Source organism: Haliotis cracherodii, unplaced genomic scaffold, assembly GCF_022045235.1.
Source record: "Haliotis cracherodii isolate W230 unplaced genomic scaffold, xgHalCrac1.p SCAF_6, whole genome shotgun sequence".
Lineage (NCBI taxonomy): Eukaryota > Metazoa > Mollusca > Gastropoda > Lepetellida > Haliotidae > Haliotis > Haliotis cracherodii.
This window is the reverse complement of record NW_027266319.1, coordinates 52,243,625-52,271,176: the sequence shown is the minus strand read 5'-3', so window position 1 is coordinate 52,271,176 and position 27,552 is coordinate 52,243,625. Positions and strand designations below refer to the sequence as shown.

Here is a 27,552-nt window from a genome sequence, read left to right as displayed (position 1 = left end):
AGCGTATTTTCTTTTTCTGTCTAGGGTTTTGTCACAATCACCGCAATTGTGATGTGTGATGTCGCTTCTATGGTGTGTTCTAGAGTTCACAGCTGATTACACATTGAGCTTAATCAGATTTACCTTGACCAACAAAACTAGGGATCTAGGGACCCCCAATGACTAATTTCAAGGGTCCTTACTGGAATAATGAGGGTCCTGTAAAGTAATGAAATCGTGAACTGTGCTGACAGATTTGATAATTACAGGACCTTTATATTTCTTATTAATTATTGTGCTTCGGGACGCAATATTTATTTCTGCATCAATTCTACTAGACACATGTGCGTACTGGACGCACATTACTGCGTCGCGTAAAACCATGACTTAATTAATGTAGCATATGAATATGGCCTGAGTGAGTGAGTGAGTGAGCAAGGATATATTTTTCCCTTACCCCGGCTCTATGTATACTCTTCAAAAAAAGAAACTTGACATAGATGTAAAACCATTTTTTGCCAAATATCTAAAATAATTACATTAAATGAGAACGAAATAAGTCAAACAGAAAGATGATGTGTCTATAATTCGCGAAAACACATGCAAAGCACATAAACGTAGCGTTTGGGGATCAATTTTACAGCTTCATCCAAACACAACCGCCTGTAAAAAACGTGCAGCACAGGATCCTGCATTTAGGCATGCAGGCCCCACTGCTGAATGGGTATAAAAATCCACATCAACGGCTGTTCATACAGTCCTTATAACGGCAATAGAGGCGGTGACAGAATGCCAAGACTGAATGCGGCTCAACGTAACAACGCCATTGGGAGATTACAAGCTGGAGCAACTCAGCAAGAAGTGGCCAGACAGACAATCTCCGAACTGTGGACTCGATACAACAACACCAACAGAGTTGACGACTGACCAAGGGTGACAACCCAAGCACAAGATCGATATACATCCGACTGCGACACCTCCGAGACCGCACTACCACAGCCACGACTACAACCACACAGATCCCTTGGGTACGCAGAATATCAGATCAAACGGTACGCAACAGACTGAGGGAGGCTGGACTTTTTGCACGAAGTCCTGTTCGACGTCGTGTATTGACCCCACGTCATCTGGCGGACCGTCTGCTTTGGTGCCAACAGAGGGTTAGAGGGGCACGTGCAAGGTGGAGAAATGTACTGTTTACTGACGAGTCCCGTTTCCTACTCACACGTGTTGATTGGCGCGCACGTGTCTACAGACGTCGGGGTGAACGTTACGCCCCAAGCTGTGTGCAGCAGGTTGTCCCATTTGGCGGCGGGAGTGTCATGGTATGGGCCGGAATTCATCACGGTGGTAGGACGCCTCTCGTGCATCCGGCAGGTGCATTGACAGGTGTGCGTTACAGAGACTTGATCCTTCAGCTTTACGTTCTTCCTCGCGTCAACGTTCATGGCGGACAGTTCCTGCAGGACAACGCTCGACCGCATATTGCACGTGTTTGTCTGGACTTCTTACAGCACAACAACATCCAGACATAACCTTGGCCAGCCCGGTCATCAGATTTGTCCCCGATTGAGCATCTGTGGGACGAGTTGGATCGACGCGTTCGCAGAAGGAATCCACCGCCCCAAACACTTCCGGCGCTTCTTGATGCCCTTCAGCATGAATGGCAGCACATCCAACAGCGTGTTATTGACAACTTGATTGCATCTATGGGTCGTCGGTGTCAAGCGGTGATTGATGCACGTGGTGGGCACAAGCGATACTGACATTTTATGTACCCCAGTGACATTAACTGTATCGTGTACGTGTGTCTGTCTAGGTGACACGATTAATATTTTGAACAGTGTTTCAATTATGGTTTCTGTGTCCTATTTTGAAACAATCGCATTATATTACATTTTGAAAGTCAGTGTCAAGTTTCTTTTTTTGAAGAGTATATTAACGTGTATTTATTCATCATCGGCATCAAATACGATTATATCCCACTAAGATCAGAAATTAAGTCAATGTGTGTGACATCATTCACATTTTCCCAATTTGACCCTCACTGGCCGCAGTAATTGCACTATCGTGTCACTTGATTATCAGGTTCATCGATCACTTGATTGTCTGGTTTGTTTTCAGTGATCCATTCATATAATTTTCACCGCTATTTTGCCCTTTACGCCAAATTTAAATCTGTTTTGGCGGATAATCTAGACTGGTTATTTTCTTGCATTGACAATCTATATTTACATTACATATCAAGGATCGCACTGTGGACCAGCTGTTAATCATATATCAGAGAATCAGCCTAACAGATATTCTATTGAAGGATTAAATGTATTGAAATGAACGAATCAACAAAAGCACAAAAGGAATTAACACTGTGCATATTGTCTGAAGGCAAAACATCACTGGTTAAAAAGGGCGTATGAATACAGAATAGGTACCTTGTACGTCGCCTGTCAACCATTTTTGTGCGACCTAACAATAAGTGCGTAGTTATTTTTCGAGATAAGCGATAACAGTGCAACGCCCATGCAGTATTAAATAACATTTTGATAAAGTGCAAAAACAAGTATAATCAATTGGGAAACATCTGCATTCAAAGGGGAAAATCTAGCGTCCTCATATTAAACTCGGCGAGTGTTTTCGGGGCGTGAACTCGAGGGACGAGTCATGGCATGTGGCAGTGAGCTATTTGTTTTCACACGCGCCAGCAGATGGTTTGAAACTTTTGAAATATTGTTGCAATTACCGTTACAGTAACACCGCGGTATTGAACAACGAGATAGCGTTGCATCGAGTGGCACTGATTAATGACACGGCGGAGTTTCCAGACTGTCCACTTGATCTTGTGAATGAAAGGAACGGAAACCCTTAAACAATAAACGTTTTTCTTTCAAGCGATGTGGTTAACAGAAGAGCACAGATTTCACTCTATACCTAGGAGTTATTGCTGCATGTTCTTCCATGTATGACCTGATGTTATTACTACAGTTTCTTCTCTATATATTTATTATATTATCAGATTTTCTATAGTTTGCACTGTATATTGCACTAGGAATTTGGCTTGTTTATTCTACATACTACCTTAGGTTTTTTAAAGTTTCTTTTATATATGACCCTTGGATTTTCTATAGTTTCTTCTATATATTACCCTTGGATTTTGTATAGTTTCTTCTATATATTAACCTTGGATTTTGTATAGTTTCTTCTATATATTACCCTAGGATTTTGTATAGTTTCTTCTATATATTACCCTTGGATTTTATATAGTTTCTTCTACATATAACCCTTTGATTTTGTATAGTTTCTTCTATATATTAACCTTGGATTTTGTATAGTTTCTTCTATATATTACCCTAGGATTTTGTATAGTTTCTTCTATATATTACCCTTGGATTTTTTATAGTTTCTTCTACATATAACCTTTGGATTTTGAATATAGTTTCTTCTATTCCTTTACCCTTGGATTTTGTATAGTTTCTTCTACATATAACCCTTTGATTTTGTATAGTTTCTTCTATATATTACCCTTGGACTTTGTATAGTTTCTGATCTATATTACCATTTGATTTTATATAGTTTCTTCTACATATAACCCTTGGATTTTGTATAGTTTCTCTATATATTACCCTAGGATTTTGTATAGTTTCTTCTATATATTACCCTTGGATTTTGTATAGTTTCTTCTATATATTACCCTTGGATTTTGTATAGTTTCTCTATATATTACCCTAGGATTTTGTATAGTTTCTTCTATATATAACCCTTGGATTTTGTATAGTTTCTTCTTTATATTACCTTAGGATTTTGTATAGTTTCTTCTATATATTACCCTAGGATTTTGTATAGTTTCTTCGATATATTACCCTACAATTTTGTACATAGTACATATATATTATATACATATATATTATATATATAAGCAGCGTTACACCAAACTCACACACTCTTCACAATATTACCCCGGCTAATCAGTGTCGTTCCTCACTACCGTACCCAAGTTTACCTTTATCTTATAACTGTCAGACTATGAACAACCTGACAGTGAGGAAATAAGTAACAGTTCCCATAAAATTCTCGTCTATCGCAACATAACAGATCTTGATAGTGATTAATTGACCCAAATAGAGTGAACTTCAGTACCATCGGATTCTAATTCCGTAATTGTCTGGATTCCAGTTTTATCTCACGCCTGAAGACTCTGTCCAGTCCGCTTCTTGCTCTCGTGAGGGTAATATAAAAGCTACACCCCTCGCCCCAAGCTTTATATTGAATGACCCCACTTTGTGTCCACAGAGTGTTGGGGGTAAGCTGGGAGTTTTCAGACTGAGCAAATCTCAGAATAAATGACGTGGTTGTCGCGAGTGGAGAGTCGATCTAGCACGGTCGACGGCTGATCTTCCCAAATGACTAATAATCTATGATCACTGACAGCGTCCATAAGCGAATCTGTTTACTCTACAGTGGATGGTGCCAAAAGGTTAATACCTCTAGCAGCAGACAGAGCTTCTTAAGCCGTTTACCGCTACCGTACCTAGACTCGAACTGACCCTTAAACCCCGGTATCATAAATCCTGTTATCTTAGACTGGTGCGTAATGGGAAAATACAAATTTAAAGCTCCATGCAATCATTTTCGCATCGTCATGGGACTCGATAATCACCGCGTTTGAATTTGATCAGTAAAATGAAACTCATAACGTTTGTGATTTATCCTTTCTCACGCTTTGGGTTTATCGCATTCACACATCATCAACGTATATAGCCTCGGCGCCACTTGAACAATTTACAACATGACGCTGAAATCCTGTGCCTACCTGCCTGTCCAGTATACGTCCACCAGCGTGACCACAGGGCGTCCGAACCTGGCGAGATAAAGACAAGCCGTTTAGTAAAGCTCTCAGAAAAGAAAAGACAAATTACTTCTCAACGGGAGAATGCCTGGCTCGGATCAAAGGTATAAGGACCCCATTAAGAACGGGAAATGAACATGACACACATTGGCTTCGAGAGTAGCAATTCCAGGGGGCGTCTGAAATGAACTTCCGGTCATCAGAAGGGTTGCCGTGCTTCTTTCATGCTTTTTCTGCAGTTGGCGAGTTGATTACGATTGAAATTATCGAAGAATATTTTGAATAAAGTTTTGTGAGCTTGAAACTTTTTATAAGAACTTTTCCCATGATGTCTAAAATCTTGCACTACTGACTTTTCATGAGAAGACCACGATTTGGTCAAAGAGAGTTTGGTTTTACACAGCTTTTAGCAATATTTCTGCGATATCACGACGGGGGACACCAGAAATGGGCTTCAAACATGTGGGTCTTTGGCGAACGCTTTAACCACTGGGCTAACCAATCGCCCCATTATGTCAAAGACGACAAAAAAGCCGTTTTCTTGAAAAACTGGTTTAATGCCTGGCTGACAAATTTTCTTTATGCGAATGCTGAATATTGCCCTTGACTCTCAGGGAGGGAATGCCGAGTCAGTGGTTGGCAGACAAAACGTCGTTGTGGCGCCATGATCTGGTACAGTCGGGCAGGTTTCTAATTGAAACACACCGATAAACAGTTAGTTTAAAGAGAATATTACCATTGTTTCATACTGTCGCTTTTACTCTTAAACACATGTTCATATAGTGAGTGAGTATGGTTTTCAAACGCTTTTTACACCATTCCGCCAATATCACAGCGGGGGACAACAGAAATTGGTCTCACACATTGCACCCATGTGGGAAATCCAACCCGGGTCTTAGGCGTGACGAGCGAAAGCTTTAATCACAAGGCAACCCTACCGCCCCCTTTATCGCTATTTATATAGATAAATAATACGTACGTGGAGTAATTGTACTCTTTTCAGTGTTATTAATATTAACTTTACATTTCATAGGAATGTAATATCGGATCCACAACGTAGATCTTTCAAATGGGGTTCTCATTCGGATACAAATGCGCCAAGAAAAGGGGTGGAATTAAAAATATTGTCTTTTCACTAAATATCATCAGGTGATAAAGTACTTGAGAATATCAAATGAAATACCATTATTAGGTGTTTTGATGTCACGGCGTTGCAGGTTAATTGATAGTTGGGGGTTAATTGATAGTTGGGGAAAGAGAGAAAAGATGCAGGATGTAGATGTCTGCAACTGGTGAAAATTGTTGAAACAATGGTGGAAAACTGGTGAAACCCAGTAGCACAGGTATGGTGCTGTCTGGCCAAGGATCATACGGAAGGATCAGAGGATCCTGGCTCGATAAAGGGACGCTACTCTACACAGAGGATTGGGCCACGTGTACTCCCAAGGATGGAGAAGTCATACCCAGGACGAACATCACCTGTCTGAAATGACTTGTTGCAAGGTAACAGTATCACATCCTAAAAAACCCAGAACGCACACCTACAAACCAACCACAGCCACACCTACACCTACCACCCAGCCACACCCACCACTGAGCCACCAACACCTTCCTCTAACACGCAACCACACCCACACCTTAGCACCTAGCCACACCCACACCTATCACCCATCCACACCGACATCTACACTCCAGCCAGCATACAAATACCTACCACCCAACCACACCGACATCTACACCCCAGCCAGCATACAAATACCTACCGCACAACCACACCGACATCTACACTCCAGCCAGCATACAAATACCTACCACCCAACCACACCGACATCTACACCCCAGCCAGCATACAAATACCTACCACACAACCACACCGACATCTACACTCCAGCCAGCATACAAATACCTACCACCCAACCACACCGACATCTACACCCCAGCCAGCATACAAATACCTATCACCCAATCACAACGACATCTACACTCTAGCCAGCATACAAATACCTAGAACCCAACCACAACGACATCTACACCCCATTCAGCATACAAATACCTACCACCCAACCACACCGACATCTACACCCCAGCCAGCATACAAATACCTACCACCCAACTACACCCACAAACTACTTGTTAATCAAACGCCAAAGAGTAGACATATAAACAAGACTTAGTTATCAAGTTGCCCGAAATCTAATCCTCCAAAAGACAAGTACAGCAGGTGCCGGGTTGTAACCAAATTTAAGCATATCCGTTTTTTTCTCATAATCATAGCAATCAAAACTGCCCAAACCTCTCCCATCTCATTGAACATAGCGGCCAAAACAGTGTCTCAGTACCAAAACATTCTGCTTCCCGCTATAGGCTTCATAGTTCCAGGAAAAACATGACAAAAACCTGTTAAACACTCAGCATGACGCTAGCTGTAAAGGAGCGTTAGATAATGCATGAAATCCCTGCTATAAAATGCGTGTGTTCTACACAGTGAAAAGCCACACATCGTTTTTCAACACGCGGTACATTCATAACGCCATTCTTGGCACTAAGGGAACACCCAGATGGCCTCATTCCAGAGGGCTGTTACAGCACTAGACTCTCGTAATCTTAAGTCCCGTCAACGTAAATAAAAAACAGATTCCATTTAATACAATATCACTCATGCAGTCGCTTCAGCCTGTTGTAACGGTATTTTTTGTCCTTATTACAAAGCATGTTGCAAATGGCGAGATTGGGGTGGGGAGAGGGAAGGGGGATAGATCTTCGGTGCAATCACATTTAGAGGACTGCGGGAAGCTGCGGCATCTCAAATCTGATAAAGTGACAGATTGAGATGTTTAAATTAATCTAAAAAAACAAACATCAGTTTTTTCATGGTGTTAAAGCATGTCTCCTTAAAATGGAAATTTTAGCCGGCTAGTCAGCATCCTTGTTACTATACATTACATGTTTCCCTACCAGAGCCGGGCTGCTAGTTTCAAATGAGTGAGTATGGTTTTACGCCTCTATTAGCAATATTCCAGCAATATCACGGCGGGGAACATCTTAATATTGAAACTTTCTAGCTTGGGATACTGACCAGCTTTCCCCATTTAACCTGGCATCCATGTTTTTTGTTCTTTATCTGAGTTCTCAGTAAGTGAGTGTTGTTTGTTTGTTGTCTAACGCCGCACTCGGCATTATTCCAGCTATATGACGGCGGTCTGTACATAATCGAGTCTGGACCAGACAATCCAGTTATTAATATCATGAGCATCGATCCACGTAGTTGGGATCAATGACATGTATCAACTATGTCAACGAGCCTGACCACCTGATCCCGTAAGTCACCTCTTACGACAAGCATGGGTTGCTGAAGGCCTTTTCTATCCCGTTCTTCACGGCATTTCTAGTGTCCCACGCAGAGATATTTCTGGAATATTGTAAGCAGTAGCGTAAAACTCTACTAAGAAGGACCATACGAAAAGAAACCTTTATTGGCTATTACACTAAATAATAATATCCAAGCTACTTGAAAATAACGCACTCTCAGCGGTACGTCGTGTAACAGATTTAATTTTGAGAGATGTATAATAAAACGCTGACTTGCAATAACATATTTACTAAAACACTAATATTCCTCTAAGGCACAAATTGAAAGAAGTAAAGCCACGAAAAGGCGAGTGGTAATTTTGCGTTACCCTGATTTTAATTATACCATGGTGAAACAGATGTGATAAAGCCCAAACCGCCAAAGAGCAAAGTCTCCAGAGAAATAAATATTATTTCCGGGGAATGGTTTTAATATCCGCCTTTTACGCTGAGCAACCGACACGGCTAGAAAGACCAGGAAATTGTAATCCATGGGATAGACCTTGGACCAGGCCACTGCTTGCTCAACCATCACAAGCTGGCCATTGTTCTCTAAAGCGGCAAAAATACCATCGACAAGAACTAATCACTTAATTCCCTAGGAAAAGGTTTCTCATCTATCAGTCTTGACAATGATCAATTAAATGGACTCAGTTTTTATTGTTTGCTTTTAGCGGTGTACATGTATGTGGTATCTAGTATCGTTAATAATACCCTGACAGAGTTCTATGTGTCGTTAACACGTGTCTGAAAATTATACTTAAGCTGCAAACGGTTTGGACATATGTGCGCATTGGTAGACACAGCGCAACAGAAATGTTTTTAACCAAACGGGCGGCATACCCAATATGAATTAATACCATACAATCATGCTGTGCATAGATTAGACTAGACTTACCCTTTGTCTCTGAATATGAAATATCAACAATTTTTGAGAGAAACCAGCAACTACTTATAAACTGACAAATGTGCCCCAGTGAGATGGGAGATTGAGAACCTTAAGACAATCAGTATAGGGAATTACCGCAAGGGCAAGGATAAATGGTATGGTTGAAAGACTGAGACAGACTTGTTCGTTTCTACTACTAGTATTAGTTGAAGTAGTAGCAGTAGTAGTAGTAGTAGTAGTAGTAGTAGTAGTAGTAGTAGAAGTAGTAGTAGTAGTAGTAGTAGTAGTAGTAGTAGAAGTAGTAGTAGTAGTAGTAGCAGCAGTTGTATACTTTGTTTGTTGTTTAACGCCGCACTCAGCAATATTCCAGCAATATGACGGCGGTCTGTAAATAATCGAGTCTGGACCAGACAATCCAGTGATTGACAGCATGAGCATCGATCAACGCCATTGGGAAACGATGACATGCATCAAACAAAGTCAGCGAGCCTGACCACCCGATCCCGTTAGTCGCCTCTTACGACAAGCATAGTCACCTTTTACGGCAAGCGTGGGTTGCTGAAGATCAATTCTACCCCGGAACTTCGCGGGTCGGTTTAAAGACTTAGACAGACTCACGATTATAAGAGCGTTAGGATATGTATGAATAAACATGTGTTACGTAATAAGTTTCGTGAAACTACTTATTCCTATTCATCAGACTGATTTATGATCCAATGCAATGCAGGTAATCACTATGCAGACCACTATGGTGACTTCCGACGACAATATATGTGTCGGAAACTTCCCCATCGTCTTTTGATCGTGGCTTTGGGCTGTAATATTGAAGACGCATCCAGTTAAAGAAATATGGCACGTGTAATCTGGGATGGCTGCGTTGGGCAATCACGACGTCTGGTGGATTAACATCGCTAGTGCAGGTGACAGTTTCAGGAAGCGCCATACTGTAGATAGAGTTTGACGTTCAAGATTCATCCTTTGTATCATGTTAATCCTTTATCATGTAGTACCATGGACATGTATGGCTGTACCGTACTATTTATGGTAAGACAGGATGCATGGCTTATATTTCATTATTTCAAGTCACTTGATATGATTTGATTTTCATGAAGTTTGTCAAATGAATTCTGTCGTATTTTGTTGCTTTTGATTGAATTTCTCAAACTTCTTATAAGTTAGGGAACACGAGAACACTATAAATTTACCCACTCATTTGATTGTTATAACATACAGATATACTTATACTGCTAAACTTCCGAGCAAAAGAAATTGTACGCCCATGCTTGATGGTTGATGGTGGCTAAAAATGAAACAAAAAAATGGCTATTCGAGTGACTGAGTGAGTTGGGTTTAACGCCGCTTTTAACAGTATTCCAGTTATATCGCGGGGTGTCAGCTTAATGTGGGAGGAAAGCCCGAAGTGATGCAGGTCTCAGACGTTTACCACTTCGGTGAAACCCACGAGCAGGGGTATAGTGCTGACAAACCTAGAAACATAATCGGGGCTAACCGGGGTTCGAACCCACAATCATAGGTTTCTGGCGTGCCCAAGGGACGCAACTCTGCACGGCGAATCGCGGCGACATAGACGACTGGGCCATCCGTGCTCCCAGTGGTGATTCGATTGTGGATTATTTGATACAGGTATCAAAGTTGTGTTTCGGCGACTTTTCCACCCTACTAATATAACATTTCGATAACGTTTGTAATTTATTCGCAAAATCCAAGTATTAAGTGTATACTTTGTTTTGTCCTGCAGGATATATATCCACGTGAAGATCCGGGATAGAATTGATCTTCAGCATGCTTGTCGTAAGAGCGTCTTAGCACAACGACCTCCCAAGACCACGCCGTAAACTAAATCAGAACTTAGATTGCAAAGAGATATGATGTTAAGTTGGGGTATGAATATGGACATCATTTCTGATGACCCCCGTGAAGATGCGGGTGGGGATGGATCTTCAGCAACCTATGCTTGTCGTGAGAGGCGACTAACGGCATCGGACTCACTGACTTGGTTGATGAATGTCATCGTATCCCAATTGTGCTCATTGTTCAATCACTGGATTGTCTGGTCCAGACTCGATTATTTACCAACCGCTGTTATATAGCTGGAATATTGCTGAGTGCGGCGTTAAACAACAAACAAAGTATACAACTGCTGCTGCTACTACTACTACTACTACTACTACTACTGCTACTACTACTACTGCTACTACTTCAACTACTACTAGTAGAAGTAGTAGTAATATTAGCACAACTGCTAATACTAACACTAATAATAATCATAATACAAATGATGATGATGATGATGATGATGATGATGATGATGATGATGATGAAAATGACTTTAAGGCTTTACAGTATGATCGAGATTATAATTGTACAACAAACCACACGTAAAGACGTCGACAGATACGGTAGCTTGGCGTTTAATGCGTGGTGTTCCAAAGTTCACAAAGTTTCAAATTCCCTTCTTTTTCGTATTGTTGTACATTTCTAATTGGGAATGAACATTACCAGTCATTGCGAAACAATTTCTGTAGAGAGCACACTGGAAAAGAAAACGGCAAGCCAAAATTGACATTTTGAATTTTCATTTTGTTCGAATTTTAATTCAAATCCTATGGGATCCATTTTCAACCTAATTAAAGTTAATTAACTTCAATCTTCCGAGACAAAATAAGGACCTCTGAGTTGTGTGTTTTTAGACATTCACAGAATGACACATAAAACAGGATGACAGTTACTTATTTGTTTGAATTAATATTTATTGACCGAGTGTTCAAACTCTGGATGCTGTGGGGTAGCCCAGTGGTTATTGCACTGGCTCGCCACGTAGAAGACCCGGGTTTGATTCTACCCATTATTAGCATTATTTTGGTCATATCGCAGCGAGACGCCACGAACACACTTCACACGCTGTTGGAAATCGAACCCAGTACTTCGCCGTCACAGCGAGTGAGTGAGTTGTGTTTAACGCCGCTTTTAGCATTATTCCAGTTATATCACGGCGTGTCAGCTTAATGTGGAGGAAGGCCCGAAGTGTCGCTGTCACAAGGCATGTTCAAACGATTAGGATACCCAGACCCAACTTCAAACCAACATACGTGTACCGACCATTATCGCTAAAGTGTGTGCGCTGATTACGCATCAAAATATAGAGTTACCTTGGAAAAGCGTTTATTTGATTATCACGCCAGCGAAATATTCCTTCTATATGACGGTGGTCACATCATAATAAGTAAAAAAAAGTCTGGGCTGGAAAAGCCAATGAATAACATTTTGAGCAACGCCCAACACCGTCCGAGTACAAACCACGGAAAACCCCGAAGCCGACCAAATGAACCAATGAGTCGGCTAATCCGTTGCAGGGGACCAAGGAAAATAACGGTACATACAAAGCGCGTGAGTTGAGTTTAACGCCGCTTTCAACAGTATTCCAGTTATAACACTATAAACTAACCCACTCATCTGATTGTTATAACATACAGATATACTTATACTACTAAACTCCTATATACGCCCATGTTTGATGGTTGCTGCAAATGAGACAAACAAGTGGTTATTCGAGTGAGTGAGTGAGTTGGGTTTAACGCCGCTTATAACAGTATTCCAGTTATATCACGGTGTGTCAGCTTAATGTGTGAGGAAAGCCCGAGGTGATGCAGGTCTCAGACGTTTACCACTTCGGTGAAACCCACGAGCACGGGTATGGTGCTGACAAACCAAGAAACATAATCGGAACAAACCGGGATTCGAACCCACGATCTTAGGTTCCTGGCGTGCTCAAGGGATAGAACTCACAGCGAATTGCGACCCCCGTGCCTCCGTTAAAGACATATACGATTATACGACAATAGGGCCGTGCTAGCATCGTGCTGAGACGGACTTGCCACCGAGACGTATCCCACAACGAAATGGATACCACATAAATATTCTACTATCTACTCCTGATCAGCATATGGAAGCTGGGGAATAGTGTCCCGTTCATACGTTCAGATCAGATTCGGGAATTAGGTCTAAGCCCGAACAGAAGCCTATCGCGTGTGTGATTGATTCTACAACCGATGCCTGGCATCTGACAGTAATGAATGGGAGCTGGAGATTGTACGTGGATTGTTACTTGTGTGATACACGGAACACAGGGCAGCTCGCAGACAGGCGTTCAGCAGCCCGTGAGAAACGTGGAATGTCACGTTCTGTTTAAAGGGGGCTACACTCAACCGTCTGATGCTCATATCTCGTTAAACTCCGGACGTTGTAGTTACTGCTTCGTGTGAAACTGAAACATTTTCACTGCGTGATAAAGGCTGCCGATATTTGCTAGACTGAAATGCATCATAAAATGATCTATTCAGACAACCCAAACATTTCGTACTTCCCCATATTTGAACCTTGTAATCTTGAAGTTGTACGAGTGAGTGAGTATGGTTTTACGCCGCTTTTAGCAATATACCAGCAATATCACGGCGGGGGGACACCAGAAATGGGCTTCACACATTGTACCCATGTCGAGAATCGAACCCGGGTCTTCGGCGTGATGAGCGAACGCTTTAACCACAAGGCTACCCGACCGTCCAAGCATGGCCCAAACGACCAATCACAGGTATTATGAAACTACAACAGACCAATCACAAGACATGTTACACGTGGTCCCTTTTCCGCTGGCCCTCGGGTCCATTCGGCTTCATCCGTTAGCTACTGCATGATAGGTGATGATGCATGAATTCGCTTTAAACCGTGTACCTCCAGATACTTTCAATAACATAACGCTCGTTTTGAAGACATGTTATTCTCATTTTCCAGTGGCAAATGCAAGGGAGTTACTGACAATAAAAGTCCAGTTTCTACCCTCGCCGAACCAGGCTGGGACTTCGGAGTTCTGTTTTGGGTGTAGTTACGAGTCTATGCATAGTCAAATAAAAATCGCCTAACAAAATCGACATCCGGTTCGTAAACTGCCGCGCAGATTTAGGTCAATTGCAGGACTTGCAAAGCTTGTGTAACGTTAACAGATATTATCATTTCATGTTTTCATTGAAAGTGCACAAGAAATTTGATGCACTTCGCGAGATAAGACCCGTTTTATAACGATATAGATCTTGATTATCGATCAGATCGTCTAGAATGGGCGCCGTCATTTTGTGTGAAGAAAATGCAAGTAATATAATACGATAGGTTGAATCTGATTGGAAAATAGAAGGGACATAGATGGGACATGACCTCGAAATAGCCACTGGTGACGCTACGATCGAGTCACTAAATTCAAGCCTACTTCGGCAAAGGCGGAAGCTGAATTTTTAAAGTCAGTTATAAGATGTGTTATTCTGTTCATAAAAGAGATGATGTATTATACACTTTGATTTGAAGACAAAAGCTAACGGAAGCAAGTTGAACAGTTTGTAAGGATCACGGCTGCCGTAAGGTTGTCTTGCATCGTGTGATAGACACATGCATAAAACTGCTTTATATATGGATCCTCGACAGTGAGTCAAACAACGTGTCCCGCGGCCTTTGTGTACAGTTACATGCACCTACATGCACCTACATGCACCTAAATTCACCTACAACATTACGTGTTATTATTCAGCCGAAAAACACATTGGGTTGGTCAGCTTCGCGAAAAAGTAACCTCACAAAAACACGCCAAACTCTGAGACGACTCGTTTTCATTGTTATTTTCATTTAAAAAAACAGTTCATATTATGTTCCCCACTTTGGCTAGGATACTCCAGATGTGCTTGTTTTCGGTCACTTCTTTGAAAAAGCCTGTTTGGCAAGGCCGACAACTGCAGCTAAACTGGGTCAGGCGTTCCTCAGAGTGTGGGATCAAGTGCTTATGGCCTTCATCAAAGGCCTCATCCATTCCATGTATCGACGTTGCACGGCAGTCATCAATGCACCTGGCGGACACACGAGATACTGACTTGTGACTCTGACTCTCAGAGACTAGTGTTGTGTTTCACTTTAAACATTTGACACTTTAATTTCAACCTTGATGATCAGTTTTGCCAAATTTCACCTTTTTAATATGTCTCAAAATATGCTAACTGGTTTGGAAAAATAAGGTTTCTCATATATCTTTCCATGGTGACGTTTCTTTAGCGGTTCAGTATATTACGCATATATGCACTTGGAAAAGGTTAGGCACCACATGCTTCATTTGTATTGCACATGAAAAAAATGTGAAATTATTTGATATGTTGGTTTTATCTACCTCAAACAAATAAAACGCATTTCATGTATTTACCCATTTGGTTGGAATCATACACTCGCTCACATATACTTTCATCTCACAAAAAACTTCTTTGTTTAAGGTACGTAATTACTGTCTCATGCTATTTGATATATAGTCTGAAGAAGTACGTCACTAGTATAAAAGTAGAACTATTAAAGGATAACCTTGCTAAAGGACATTTTATTTTTCATTTTAACTGTCATTGTTATTACAGGTAAACAGAAGACATTTGATTTAATTCCGTGACGATAACCTTTCAGTTACTTAATTTTATTTTTCATTACGTTTTCCATACAAATAAACATATCAAGGTCTGTGTTGTCCTACACACTAAAACTTCAAGATACTTGGCCAGAAAAAAACTCGAAAGAAAGTCACGTTCGTTGTGACTGGCGTGACATGCGCAAAACGCCATCGGCTGGACGATAACTGATGCGGCTTCTCTTAGTGTTTCTAATAAACCCCAGGTGTGTTAGTGAGTGAGTGAGTGAATGAGTGAATTGGGCTAAACATCGCTTTGAACAGTATCTCCGCATCACGGTGTGTCGTTGTTGTTGTCATTGTTTGTTGTTTAACACCACAATCGGCATTATTCCAGCTATATGACAGCGGTCTGTAAATAATCAAGTCTAGACCAGACAATCCCGTGAATGACATAATAAGCATCGATCCACGCAATTGGGATACGATGACATGCATCAACCAAGACAGCGAGCCTGACCACCCGATCCCGTTATTCACCTCTTACGACAAGCATAGTCGCCTTTTACAGCAAGCATGGGTTGCTGAAGACCTATTCTACCCCGGATCTTCACGGCGTGTCATCTTGATGTGGAAATACTGATGCAGGTCGTAGACGTTTACCACATGGGTGCTGAAGAGGGAGTGGGTGAGTGAGTATCTTTTTTCGCTTCTTTTAGCAATATTCCGGCAATATCACGACGAGGGACACCAGAAATGGACTTCACACATTGTACCCATGTGGGGAACCGAATCCGGGTCTTCGGCGTGACGAGCGAACCACTGGGCTACCTCAAAGCCCCTGGTGCTAACGAACCTAGAAACTTAATCTAGGCGAACTTTTTCAACGTATTCCATGTTTTTTTCAACATTAAGCAGTATTCAACGTATTACACGATCATAGGTTTCTGGCTTCCGGTGAGGTGAGGTGAAATTGGGCTTAAAGTCTCGTTCAAGATTATTGCACTTATATACATGCACGCGTGCGTGCGTGCGTGCGTGCGTGCGTGCGTGCGTGTGTGTGTCTGATTGTGCTAATCAAGACTAGCTCGGTTTCTGGCACAATTTGTGGCGCCTAAGTCGATCGATGGGCCACCCGTGCGCACACTTTCAAAATTGGGGAATATATCAATTCAAAAATGACGTGATGGAGACTCAATCTCATTAAAATTGGATGTCTTACTTCGATACGCTACCTGAAGACCTCCTTAATAGGTCGCCTCAGGTGAACGTTCTGATCTGTCAGTCAGCGTCGATACTTCAGAATTCTCAGCACAAGTGAATGAAGCATACTGACAAACATATCTCATTTCTGTATGTCGAAAACGAATACAATCGGGGAGTTCCGAAAACAAACGCATAAAGCGCAATTATATTGTTGTGGATATCTTATGTATCCTGCATCTGAGCGCCATGGAATCTACACTCTTTGTGTTCTGTTGTGTTTTTAGCTAAATTCGAAATTTATTGTTTTGGAAAGCTGACAACTGATTGGTTCAGAATCCCTGGGATCCTTGATCTAGATTGGACGGTCAAAGTTCGTATTGAGGTGTCCACAGGTGTTTACGCAGAGAAGTTTCGTATCGGGACAAAAAGTCTGAATTGACTTAGATTGGAAGGAGACTGAGCCTATATTACCCAAAAGGAAATAATCCAAAGACTTTCTTCAAAATAAAACTCAATTAACTAATGCAACCTTGAACTTCCGTATTTTCAACCAACTTTAAATCTCACGAATAATCAATCTGTACTTGTTATAACTGATCCAAATGTTATAACATTACTTATCTCGTAAAACGTGTAGAACACACCATAGTAAAGTTACCATAGGATTAGGAGTGTCTTGCTACAACGTGGAACAAACGATGCATTTTCAGACGAAACATACTTTATATCTGATCTGATTTCCTTAAGTTTTATATTCGAGTCGTATTGTCTGATTTGTTGAGGGAGAGGTTTATAAGGCCCTTGTAGGAAACAGGATCGGTGAAAACAAATCACGTCTCGACTCCCTCCGTTATTTCTAGGATATCTAGCCATTGAGTACTTTTAGATCATGTACGATGTGTTAATGAGTCATCGGGTATGGTTTACCGACGTTTAGAACTGTATTTCATTTGTATCTCGGCTCGTCAACTTCTTTGGTGGGAAAGCCCAAAGTGATACAGGACTTTGGGAAAACACGACTATGCTTTTGACAAACCTAGAAACATAATCAAGAGGAATCTGATAAACTTACACTGGTATACCTAAGCCTACTTCGATTATCTCTATCGCCGCAGACTGCTTGCTAACAGTCTGGGGTAAAGAGCGGTAAGGAAACGCGAGTCTAGAGACAACCGAGATTTCAAATGGAGCCTCTGAAGCGATTCGACTCCGGAATATAGTGGATCCTCGTTCATATCTACAAGGGTACCACGTGACCGGGACAGCATTCCGACGTTAAATAGGACTAGATAGCTATTAGGCTAGCGACAACGAAAACATCACAGCCAAATCCTCAAGGACTCCTTTGAAGTTAGGCCTTGGATGAAAATCGAAGGGTATCAGCAGATCCGGCGATATAGCACTTCAGCGACATGGTGACGAGTGGGAGATTGCTTCGCTCAGTAACCAGCCTTGTCCCATTGTCTGCCTCGGGGGTAACCCGATCTCACCCCGTGTGTAAACAGAAGAGGAATAATTAAATTGAGGGGTTAGTGTTAGATCAAAGTAAACCATATGAGTTCTACTTCAACAGGGAGGAGATTTTGTTTTGGTAGAGTCGTCGGACAAATATGGCGTTCATGTTTAAAATTGTCTCCTAGGGACAAAGTTGTATAAGTAAATGTAGCTATTGGAGACATTTATAGCTGACTGTGCAGTTTCTCCAGGTTCTTTGTGGGGAGGTTCTGTGAGGATTACTAGAACTGGGCTAGACAGGACTCTGACTCTGACTTAAAAAATATGGTGGATCTTTACAATTTGGACCTTTTCACATTGGGAGTTCTTTTCTTAGGAATGTGTTTTGTGGGCGAGTTGTCTTTTTACTGGTGCAAAAATAAGGGACCGGCCACAAGTTATACTGGGAAGAAGACGGAATTTGTCCAAGAAAAACACTGGCCTCAGCTCTAACCCAAAAAATAATTCAATAGACCGTTCCTCCATAAAGAGAATTTATTTGATGTCTTGATTGGTTTGGTTTGTTTGTTGTTTAACGCCGCACTCAGCAATATTCCAGATATATGACGGCGGTCTGTAATCTGGTCTGGACCAGACAATCCAGTGATTGACATCATGAGCATCCATCTGCGCAATTGGGGTACGATGACATGCATCAACCAAGTCAGCGAGCCTGATCACTGGATTGTTTGGTCCAGACTCGATTACTTACAGACCGCCGTCATACATCTAGAATAATACTGAGCGGGGCGTTAAACAACAAACAAACAAACAAAACTCCTAGTTTCAAAGGCATGTTTATGAAACAGGGGAGTTAATGCTTGAGAAAGTTGTTCAGATGTATTTTACTCAACCCACTTTCTGAGTCAGACGGATGATAAAAGCTGAAGAAAAGGTCGACATGCAAAGTTTTTGCGTTGACATTTAGAGGTCTGAGTAATAACTAAGGTAATGCCATTGATCTAAATAAGCAAAAACATAAATATCCATCTGTGACTCATAAACGACTCTCGCATTGACCGCTGCATATAGCTGCTTAACCTTTACCGTTCCTCAAGACAGAGGTGATGCAGGAGACTAAGTGCGACAGACTGATGCTTTCTTCAGCAACGAGTCTCTGAGCCCATAATACCGGCTTCACACTACGGCTGTGGTATATTTGATAATTGACGTCAATAAAACAAAACTGCATTTATGGAAATTGAACGTTTATGCCGGTGAACACAAAAGAGTGAAATAACAAAATTAACAATAATTACTCCCCGGATTGTGTATGTAGTCATTAACATAAAAAATGCAGAGCTGTACGAAATCATTGACATCTCCCAGCGCAAAGACGACCACTCTATTATCAGGCAGTTAGGAAACCGTAATCTTATAGTGAGCGTGGTCTGTTTTTCGCACGTCATGCATGTTTATGCACAGATAAAGACACTGCAACCGAATTGTGCACGCGATGAGATCCGACGAGTTGAAAATAGGTGCAGCACTTATTTTTGACGCATAGCAGATGTATACTCATGGGGAATTTCATTTCAAGTATTTTTTATAATAACGTTCAGTAGTTTCTGTCTGGCTTATTTAAAAGTCACGCTCACCGTAATTGTACGCATTACCAATCGGTTACCTAAAGATTACGTCAATGAATTCCCTAACGATTACGGTGATGGGTTTCCTAGCGATTACGGTGATGGGTGACCTAACGATTACGGTGATGGGTAACCTAACGATTACGGTTATGGACAGTGGGTAACCTAAAGGTTACTGTGATGGGTTACCTAACGATTACGGTGATGGGTAACCTAACGATTACAGTGATGGGTAACCTAACGATTACGGTGATGGGTAACCTTACGATTACGGTGATGTGGAATCTAACGATTACGGTGATGGGTAACCTAAAGATTACGGTGATGGGTGACCTAACGATTACGGTGATGGGTGACCTAACGATTACGGTGATGGGTAACCTAACGATTAAGGTGATGGGTTTCCTAACGATTACGGTGATGGGTTACCTAATGATTACGGTGATAGGTGACCTAATGATTACGGTGATGGTTGACCTAACGATTACGGCAGTGGGTAACCTAACAGTTCTTGTAATGGGAAACCTAACGATTATGGTGATGGTAACCTAACGGTTACTGTAATGGGTAAACCCAACGATTACGGTGATGGGTAACCTATGATGACGAGGGAGTGGTAACACAACAAGCAACATAACGTAGGGGTCAGAAGATCGAAACTAGAATCTTAACGCAGAACGCAGTAGCATAATGATGAGTAAGTTCCACAATATTGATATCGGCATGTCTAACATGCCAGTTCTTTTACAGCCATTCACAAACATAGTCGCAGTGTTTGATCTTGTCTGGCGCAAACTTACATAATAATTATAACATTTGACGTATTTACTGTCTTTGAAGACACGGTATTAATATCGTATTTACTCCTGCCATTCTATAGTCAGTTCAAAGACTACCCCCAAATCATCGAAATGACACATTAATTACACCAATGTACGCTCAATATGTATTAGGTCTGTTTACCGAAATAACCGATTCTGGAGCGATTGGTAACTGCGAGTGAGTGGGTGTGTTTGGGGTTAACGTGACTTTATTTTTATCACATCCCGGCTCTAAGTTAAATATTGGAGTGAGTGAGTTGGGTTTAACTCCGCTTTTAACAGTATTTTAGTTATATCGCGGTGTTAGATATTAAAGATGTGTCACAGAAAGTAGGGTTCTGACCAAGGAGTATAATCGGGGCGAATCAGGGATTCGAACCCGCGACCAACAGATCCTGTCACCAAAGGGACAAAACTCTTCACTGCGCAGAGCTGATGAAAGGCCATCCGTGCCCATTGAACAGAACATTTCTCAACATCCAAACTGTATTGTGACGACAATCATACATATCAAACAATTATTGTTATATTCTAACGGGCAACACAACGGGGCAATGCATTGTCGAGTCATACAACGTATTACGTTGGTAAAGGGTAATGCAATGATTAGGGATTATCAATGTATGAATGATTAAAGTGTGAGAAGTGATGCAGGTCTCAAACGTTTACCACTTTTGTGAAACCCGCGAGTACGGGTATGATGCTAGAAACATAATCGGGGAGAACCGGGATTCGAACCCACAATCATAGGTTTCTGGCGTTCCCAAGAGACGCCACTCTGCACAGCGAATCGCGGCGCCTTAGACTACTGGGCCACCCGTGTCCCCGAATGATTAAAGCAAGAGGTAACAGCAAGAGGCTATCCAGTGCGTGTGGGGGTAGGGGTGGTTAGGGTAGAGTGGTGGTGTTCTCTACGGACAGGGGATAACAGACAGGGGGACCTAATAACCTTCATGTATCAATCCCTGACGTACTGGAGCAGTGTGAAGAATTTATATGTCTGGCTTCGATCTGTTAGTGGGTTGCACTGAATTCAGATCTATGGCACTACTGTCGTGAGAGCTTAGTGGATTTCCGATAAACTGTCATCCGTGTACAATTTCATGAAACATAATTTGTGATGTAAGGCGTTGAAAAAGGTCACATGTAATCAGCAAGCAGGGTTAGATTATATACCAACCAAAGAAAGAAAATAAGAAATGGCTTGTCTATCAGGTCTTTGAAAGGTATTTAGAAGTGACACACATTAGGAAGACTGGTTGTTGGTTGGTTTATTGTTTAACGCCGCACTCAGCAATATTCCAACTATATGACGGCGGTGTGTAAATAATCGAGTCTGGAACAAACAATCCACTGATTGATATCATGAGCATCCATCCACGCAATTTGGATCGATGACATGTATCAACCAAGTCAGCGAGTCTGACCACTCGTCCCGTTAGTCGCATTTTACGACAAGCATGGGTTGCTGAAGACCTATTCTAACCCGGATCTTCACGGGTACATAAGGATGAGAATATATGGATGTCAACTTCTTTATTATTGTCTATTGTCAATCACCTATCAGCACCAATCATCTGTTGTTAGTTTCTACCCTTTGTTAATATTTTCCACCTTTTGTTATTAATTTTGTTGTCCTTACATGTACATATATATGCTCTCTGCCTCTAGTGGTAGAGCGTCCACCCGGAGAGCGGAAGATCCGGGGTTCGATCCCCGACCGCGTCATACCAAAAGACGATAAAAGATGGTACTTGTTGCTACTCTGTCTGGCGCTCGGCATTCAGGGGCTAAAACAAGGACTGGTCGGCTCGGAGTCAGTATACTGTGTCTGAGTGGGGCATTCATGTTAAACTGTGGCATGGTATCTCAGTGAGCTAGCACTATAAATCGGCATCAGTCCGGACTAGCACAAGCAGCCACACACACACACACGTACATGTACGTCGCTATATAAGTGCAATAATCTTGGACGCGACGTTAAACCCCATTTCACCTCACCTCACATCTGCCTCATGGCATTCATTCACCTCCGAAACGTTGTGTTCCTCATAATAAAGAAGTTGACATCAATATATTCTCTCACTTATGGCTTGTCTATGTTGCACACTAAAGTATCGACTAGCAGAAATATGCGTACTTTTTGCACACTACAACTTTTCGCTGGGTTGAGTTCGACAATGTTCGACAATGTTCGACAATATTTTCAGTAAACGAGGAGTCAGCTGGAATGCATACCGTCTCATAGTTCTGCTAGTGGATACAGTAAACTACGGTTATAACGAACACGCTTATAACGAACTGACGGATATAACGAACTTACTATTTTGGTCCCGACCATTTGCTGTAGTTACGCTGTATATATGCTTATAACGAACTACGGTTATAACGAACTAAAATTAGTAGTCCCTTTGAGTTCGTTATAACCGTACTTTACTGTAATTCAGTGTGCAAATAACAAACACATTTCTATGTTTGGAACTCACGTTTCCTTTGATAAGCCTTGGTAGTATGTTCACAATCTACTTGTTCAATAATCACACTAAACAAAACATTTAATAATGGCATACATTTTTCAAATTTAACCCAGATCTTCACGGGTCATAAAATGAGGTCACCTAGGAACTACTTTTAATCCCAATACATCGATGCAATGTCTGCTTGATCAATATATTATTGACTGACATTCCAAACATGTTTTGATACGGGTTTCCCGAAATGTGTGTTTTTCTGTAGACAAGTATGGCTGCTAATATTATGGAACTACATTATATATGAGGCGGTTCACTCAAACATTGTATTCATACACAGTTTCTCAATTTTTTTCATTTGAGTAAACAGGTTTAAAACATGCCAACGGTAAAGTCGGAATCATACAGTGGATCGTACTCTCTTCTTAGCATTAGATTTATCTAAATTTAAGTCGCCACATTCCATTGCAGCTATTTCACGACCATGTTCTTAACATGGGTTGGGTTGTCAGGTAGCCTAGTGGTTAAAGCGTTCGCTCGTCACGCCGAAGACCCGGGTTTGATTCCCGACATGGGTACAATGTGTGAAGCTCATTTCTGATGTCCCCCGTCGTGATATTGCTGGAATGTTGCTAAAAGCGGCGTTAAACCATACTCACTCACTCTTAACATGGGTACAACGTGTGAAGCCCCAACCGTAATATTGCTGGAATAATTGCGTAAATCCTGTCTCACTCATTCACAATCGCGTTGTACACCGCTGTGTATTTTACTTCACGTGATATGCATGCAGGCACTGACCTAGGGAAAATGAAAATCCTCTCAACACCTCTACTGCCAGAAAGCTAACCCAAATGATTAAATAGTAAGAACCTGACTTGAAGTTAAAGCTGAACGATTAATACGAGGATCAAAAAGTTTTCAAAACGAGCAGCGTCAGAGCTCAGCGCTGTCAAAGCGAAATTCTATACTGAACAAAGCGAGATCGATGAGACACTAATGCCGGGCTTAATTTGAAAACAGATTTCTTGAAGAGAATCTGCTACCAAACTCCTTACTGGGATTGTGAGCGGGCTCCGGATGATCAAAATTACTGGCAAAGATTGATTTCAGTTTTGTTTTGTTTATACTCAGCCTGTTACTGTGAGATCTTAACCAGACCCATTGTTACAAAAACAAGCAAAACAATCATCATCATCTTGTTACACCTATTGCTGGGGGTGACACGATGAGATCTTAACAAGACCCAATGTTACAAAAACAAGCAAAACAATCATCATCATCTGTGCATCAACACTGTGCATGTAGTGATTCTTATTATAAATATTGTTGTTGTTGGAAAAACAACAACATTCGTATTTCTTTCGATTCAAACCTCCTATAACATTATCAATTGTCTACCGGTCACAAGTCTTAAACCTCACAAAGACACGTCTGCACCTTAAGAAGGACGCATCTTATGCTTTTGCACCTTACAAAAGGGCACATTAAAATGTCTTTCACCTTATAAAGGACACATCTTATGCTTTTGCACCTTACGAAAGGGCACATTAAAATGTCTTGCACCTTACGAAGGACACTTATGCTTTTGCCCCTTACGAAAGGGCACATACAATGTCTTGCACCTTACGAAGGGCACATCTTACGCTTTTGCACCTAACGAAGGGCACATCTTATGCTTTTGCACCTAACGAAGGACACATCTTATGCTTTTGCACCTAACGAAGGACACATCTTATGCTTTTGCACCTAACGAAGGGCACATCTTATGCTTTTGCACCTAACGAAGGGCACATCTTATGCTTTTGCACCTAACCAAGGACACATCTTATGCTTTTGCACCTAACCAAGGACACATCTTATACTTTTGCACCTAACCAAGGACACATCTTATGCTTTTGCACCTAACGAAGGACACATCTTATACTTTTGCACCTAACGAAGGACACATCTTATGCTTTTGCACCTAACGAAGGGCACATCTTATGCTTTTGCACCTTACGAAAGGGCACATATTATGTCTTGCACCTTACGAACGACCCATCCTAATTATTACACACCACGAAATCCACCTTCTAAGTAATAAACACCGCCTAGGCCACCTCTAATATAAAGTCTTGCAGTCTACAAAGACACATTTTAAGCCTCGCACCTTACGAAGAACGCATCTTAAGTCTCACACATCAAGCTATAAAGGCAATTTGTATTAAATTGCACCGTATACTGGGAGTCAGTTGAACACACTGCACATTACAAATCCCTAACCCTCCATCATTGCACACGTTGGCACATTGCACACTTACAAAGGAGATCTAACACTTTTAACACAAAATGATTCAAACATAACACATGTTGCCTATAATACCAGGAAACGCAAAACGATTTTAAAACAAATTATTAATATTTTCCATACTATCGATATGCTTTATGCATAAACGACACTCGACCTCGAAGGTTTGACATTGAGACAGCTGTTCCTTACACCTAATCCATCAATCTCAACTAAATAATTAATTTCCGTATTTTCACACAAAAACCGTCATCTGCACCATCTGCATGCGCGAACATAACCATCGAAGATAACACGGCCCCTAAACTGACGAGGTAATGAGCTCGCTCTGTAAGACATGCCACTGGATTCTGATCGTCTTAGGCTTGAATGGGGTCCCTTACGTTCACTGCCGCCATTACTTCCGATGTCTCCCAAGGCGCACCTCAAAGAGTTGCTTCTCCCCATTCTGGAATTCCATGGCCGTCACATTGTAATCTGTGGCAGAGATCGCCCGAACTCGTCAACTGAAGAGATCCCTAATTCAGACCGTGATTTCCTCTGTGCCCGTCAGATCAACGCTCCTCCACCTCAGGAACCTGTTGAAATGTTGTCACTTCTACCCCAGGATGAATTGCGCGGGTTGGTCACTAAGCAGTTACTTCCCCTGTCTATATTTACCGCTCAGTAAACTTTGTTGGCACAAATCAGGCACTCATCTATATCCCCGAGATGAACTAAATGTCCACAATATTTAACTGATGTTAAATGAATTTTTACTATTCAGTTAGTAGCCAGCATAACCACCCAATCACCTTTTACCATCAATATATTGATAGCGGAAGGTGACGGATGACAAAGTGGACACAATTTATTGATAACAACTTCTTTAATATACTAGTATAGCGACGTTTCTGTATAGATCCATATACCATTGTCAAGCGAAGACTGATAATATACATGAAAGAGATTAACATGAATGGGTTAACAATAACCTAAGAGGGAAGATATAATACAAATAATTACTCTTCACGAGGTCAATATCCTAAACCGTCATCTGTTTCATTACACCGTCAGGAACCTAGCTGCTAACCGTAAATTGTTAGTATACCAGACGCCATCTTGTTTTCTAGCAGACGCGTCATTATTCATAACGTGTCCGGTCAATACTGGTCATGTGACGGGTCAATATTTGAGGTCAGTGTCAGTCACATCATTTTGGGGGTCAACATTGAAATCATTTTATGTATTGTTTCGTCACGTGGCACGGATTAACCAATGGAATTGCATTATTCTTAATAGAGGCATAACAATGAAACATGATGGACAGAGAACATATGACGAAGAAGCCAATCAAACAGAATTAAGTAGACCCAGGTGGGATTATGTGTAAAGGAGATGGGGCTATTGTTTTATGAGAATATAAGGGTCTATACCGAGACGTCGCTATAATAAATGGTATATTAATGAAGTTGTTACCCATAAACTGATTCTTCTTTGAGTGAGTGAGTGAGTGAGTATGGTTTTACGCCGCTTTTAGCAATATACCAGCAATATCACGGCGGGGGACACCAGAAATGGGCTTCACACATTGTACCCATGTCGGGAATCGAACGCGGGTCTTCGGCGTGACGAGCGAACGCTTTAACCACTAGGCTACCCGACCGCCCCGTGAAATCCACGAGTGGTGCTGAAATACTAAGGATCGTATACATAATCCATGTGTCAAAATGTACGTGTTGTTCCCTGGGCTTTCCCGCCACACGCCATCTTCCCGAGGCAAGGGCGTATACTGACTATTACAGTTCCGTTTCCACCCTTGCCGAACTAAACTGAAATTTCCAGACTCGATCCTGGCGCCACAAGTGACTATTAGTAGTTATGTCCCCTCTATATCCCTACTATTGACCAATCATATTCCATCTCACATATCACTTGCATTTGCTTCAAACAAAATGGCAGCGCCCAGTCAAGACGATCTGATTTTAAATGTACTAAAACGGGGCTGACCCAGCAAAGTTCACCAAATCACTTGAGCACCTTGATTTAAAACATGAAAAGATTTACAAAATACCTGTCGACGCCCCGTTAGCTGTACATATGCTTTGCAAATCCTGCAGTCGACCGAAAACAGCACTTGAAATCCATGTTGTTTACGAACCGGATGTCTAGATCGTTACACATTTTTATTGGACTATGCA

General features: G+C 41.5%; 1 protein-coding gene across 2 annotated transcripts in view; it reads right to left on the bottom strand.

Annotated features, from left to right (window-relative positions):
- The window catches only part of LOC139445865 (carbonic anhydrase-related protein 10-like), a 166,893-nt gene that overhangs the window by 110,801 nt on the left and 28,540 nt on the right, over positions 1-27,552 (bottom strand). Inside the window, exon 2 of one of the 2 annotated variants that reach the window (XM_071227099.1) lies at positions 4,787-4,834. The exons of the other annotated variant lie outside the window; for it this stretch is intronic. Coding sequence (XP_071083200.1) covers positions 4,787-4,834 — 48 coding nt within the window. The remainder of the gene's footprint in view (positions 1-4,786; positions 4,835-27,552) is intronic. 2 annotated transcript variants of the gene reach the window in all.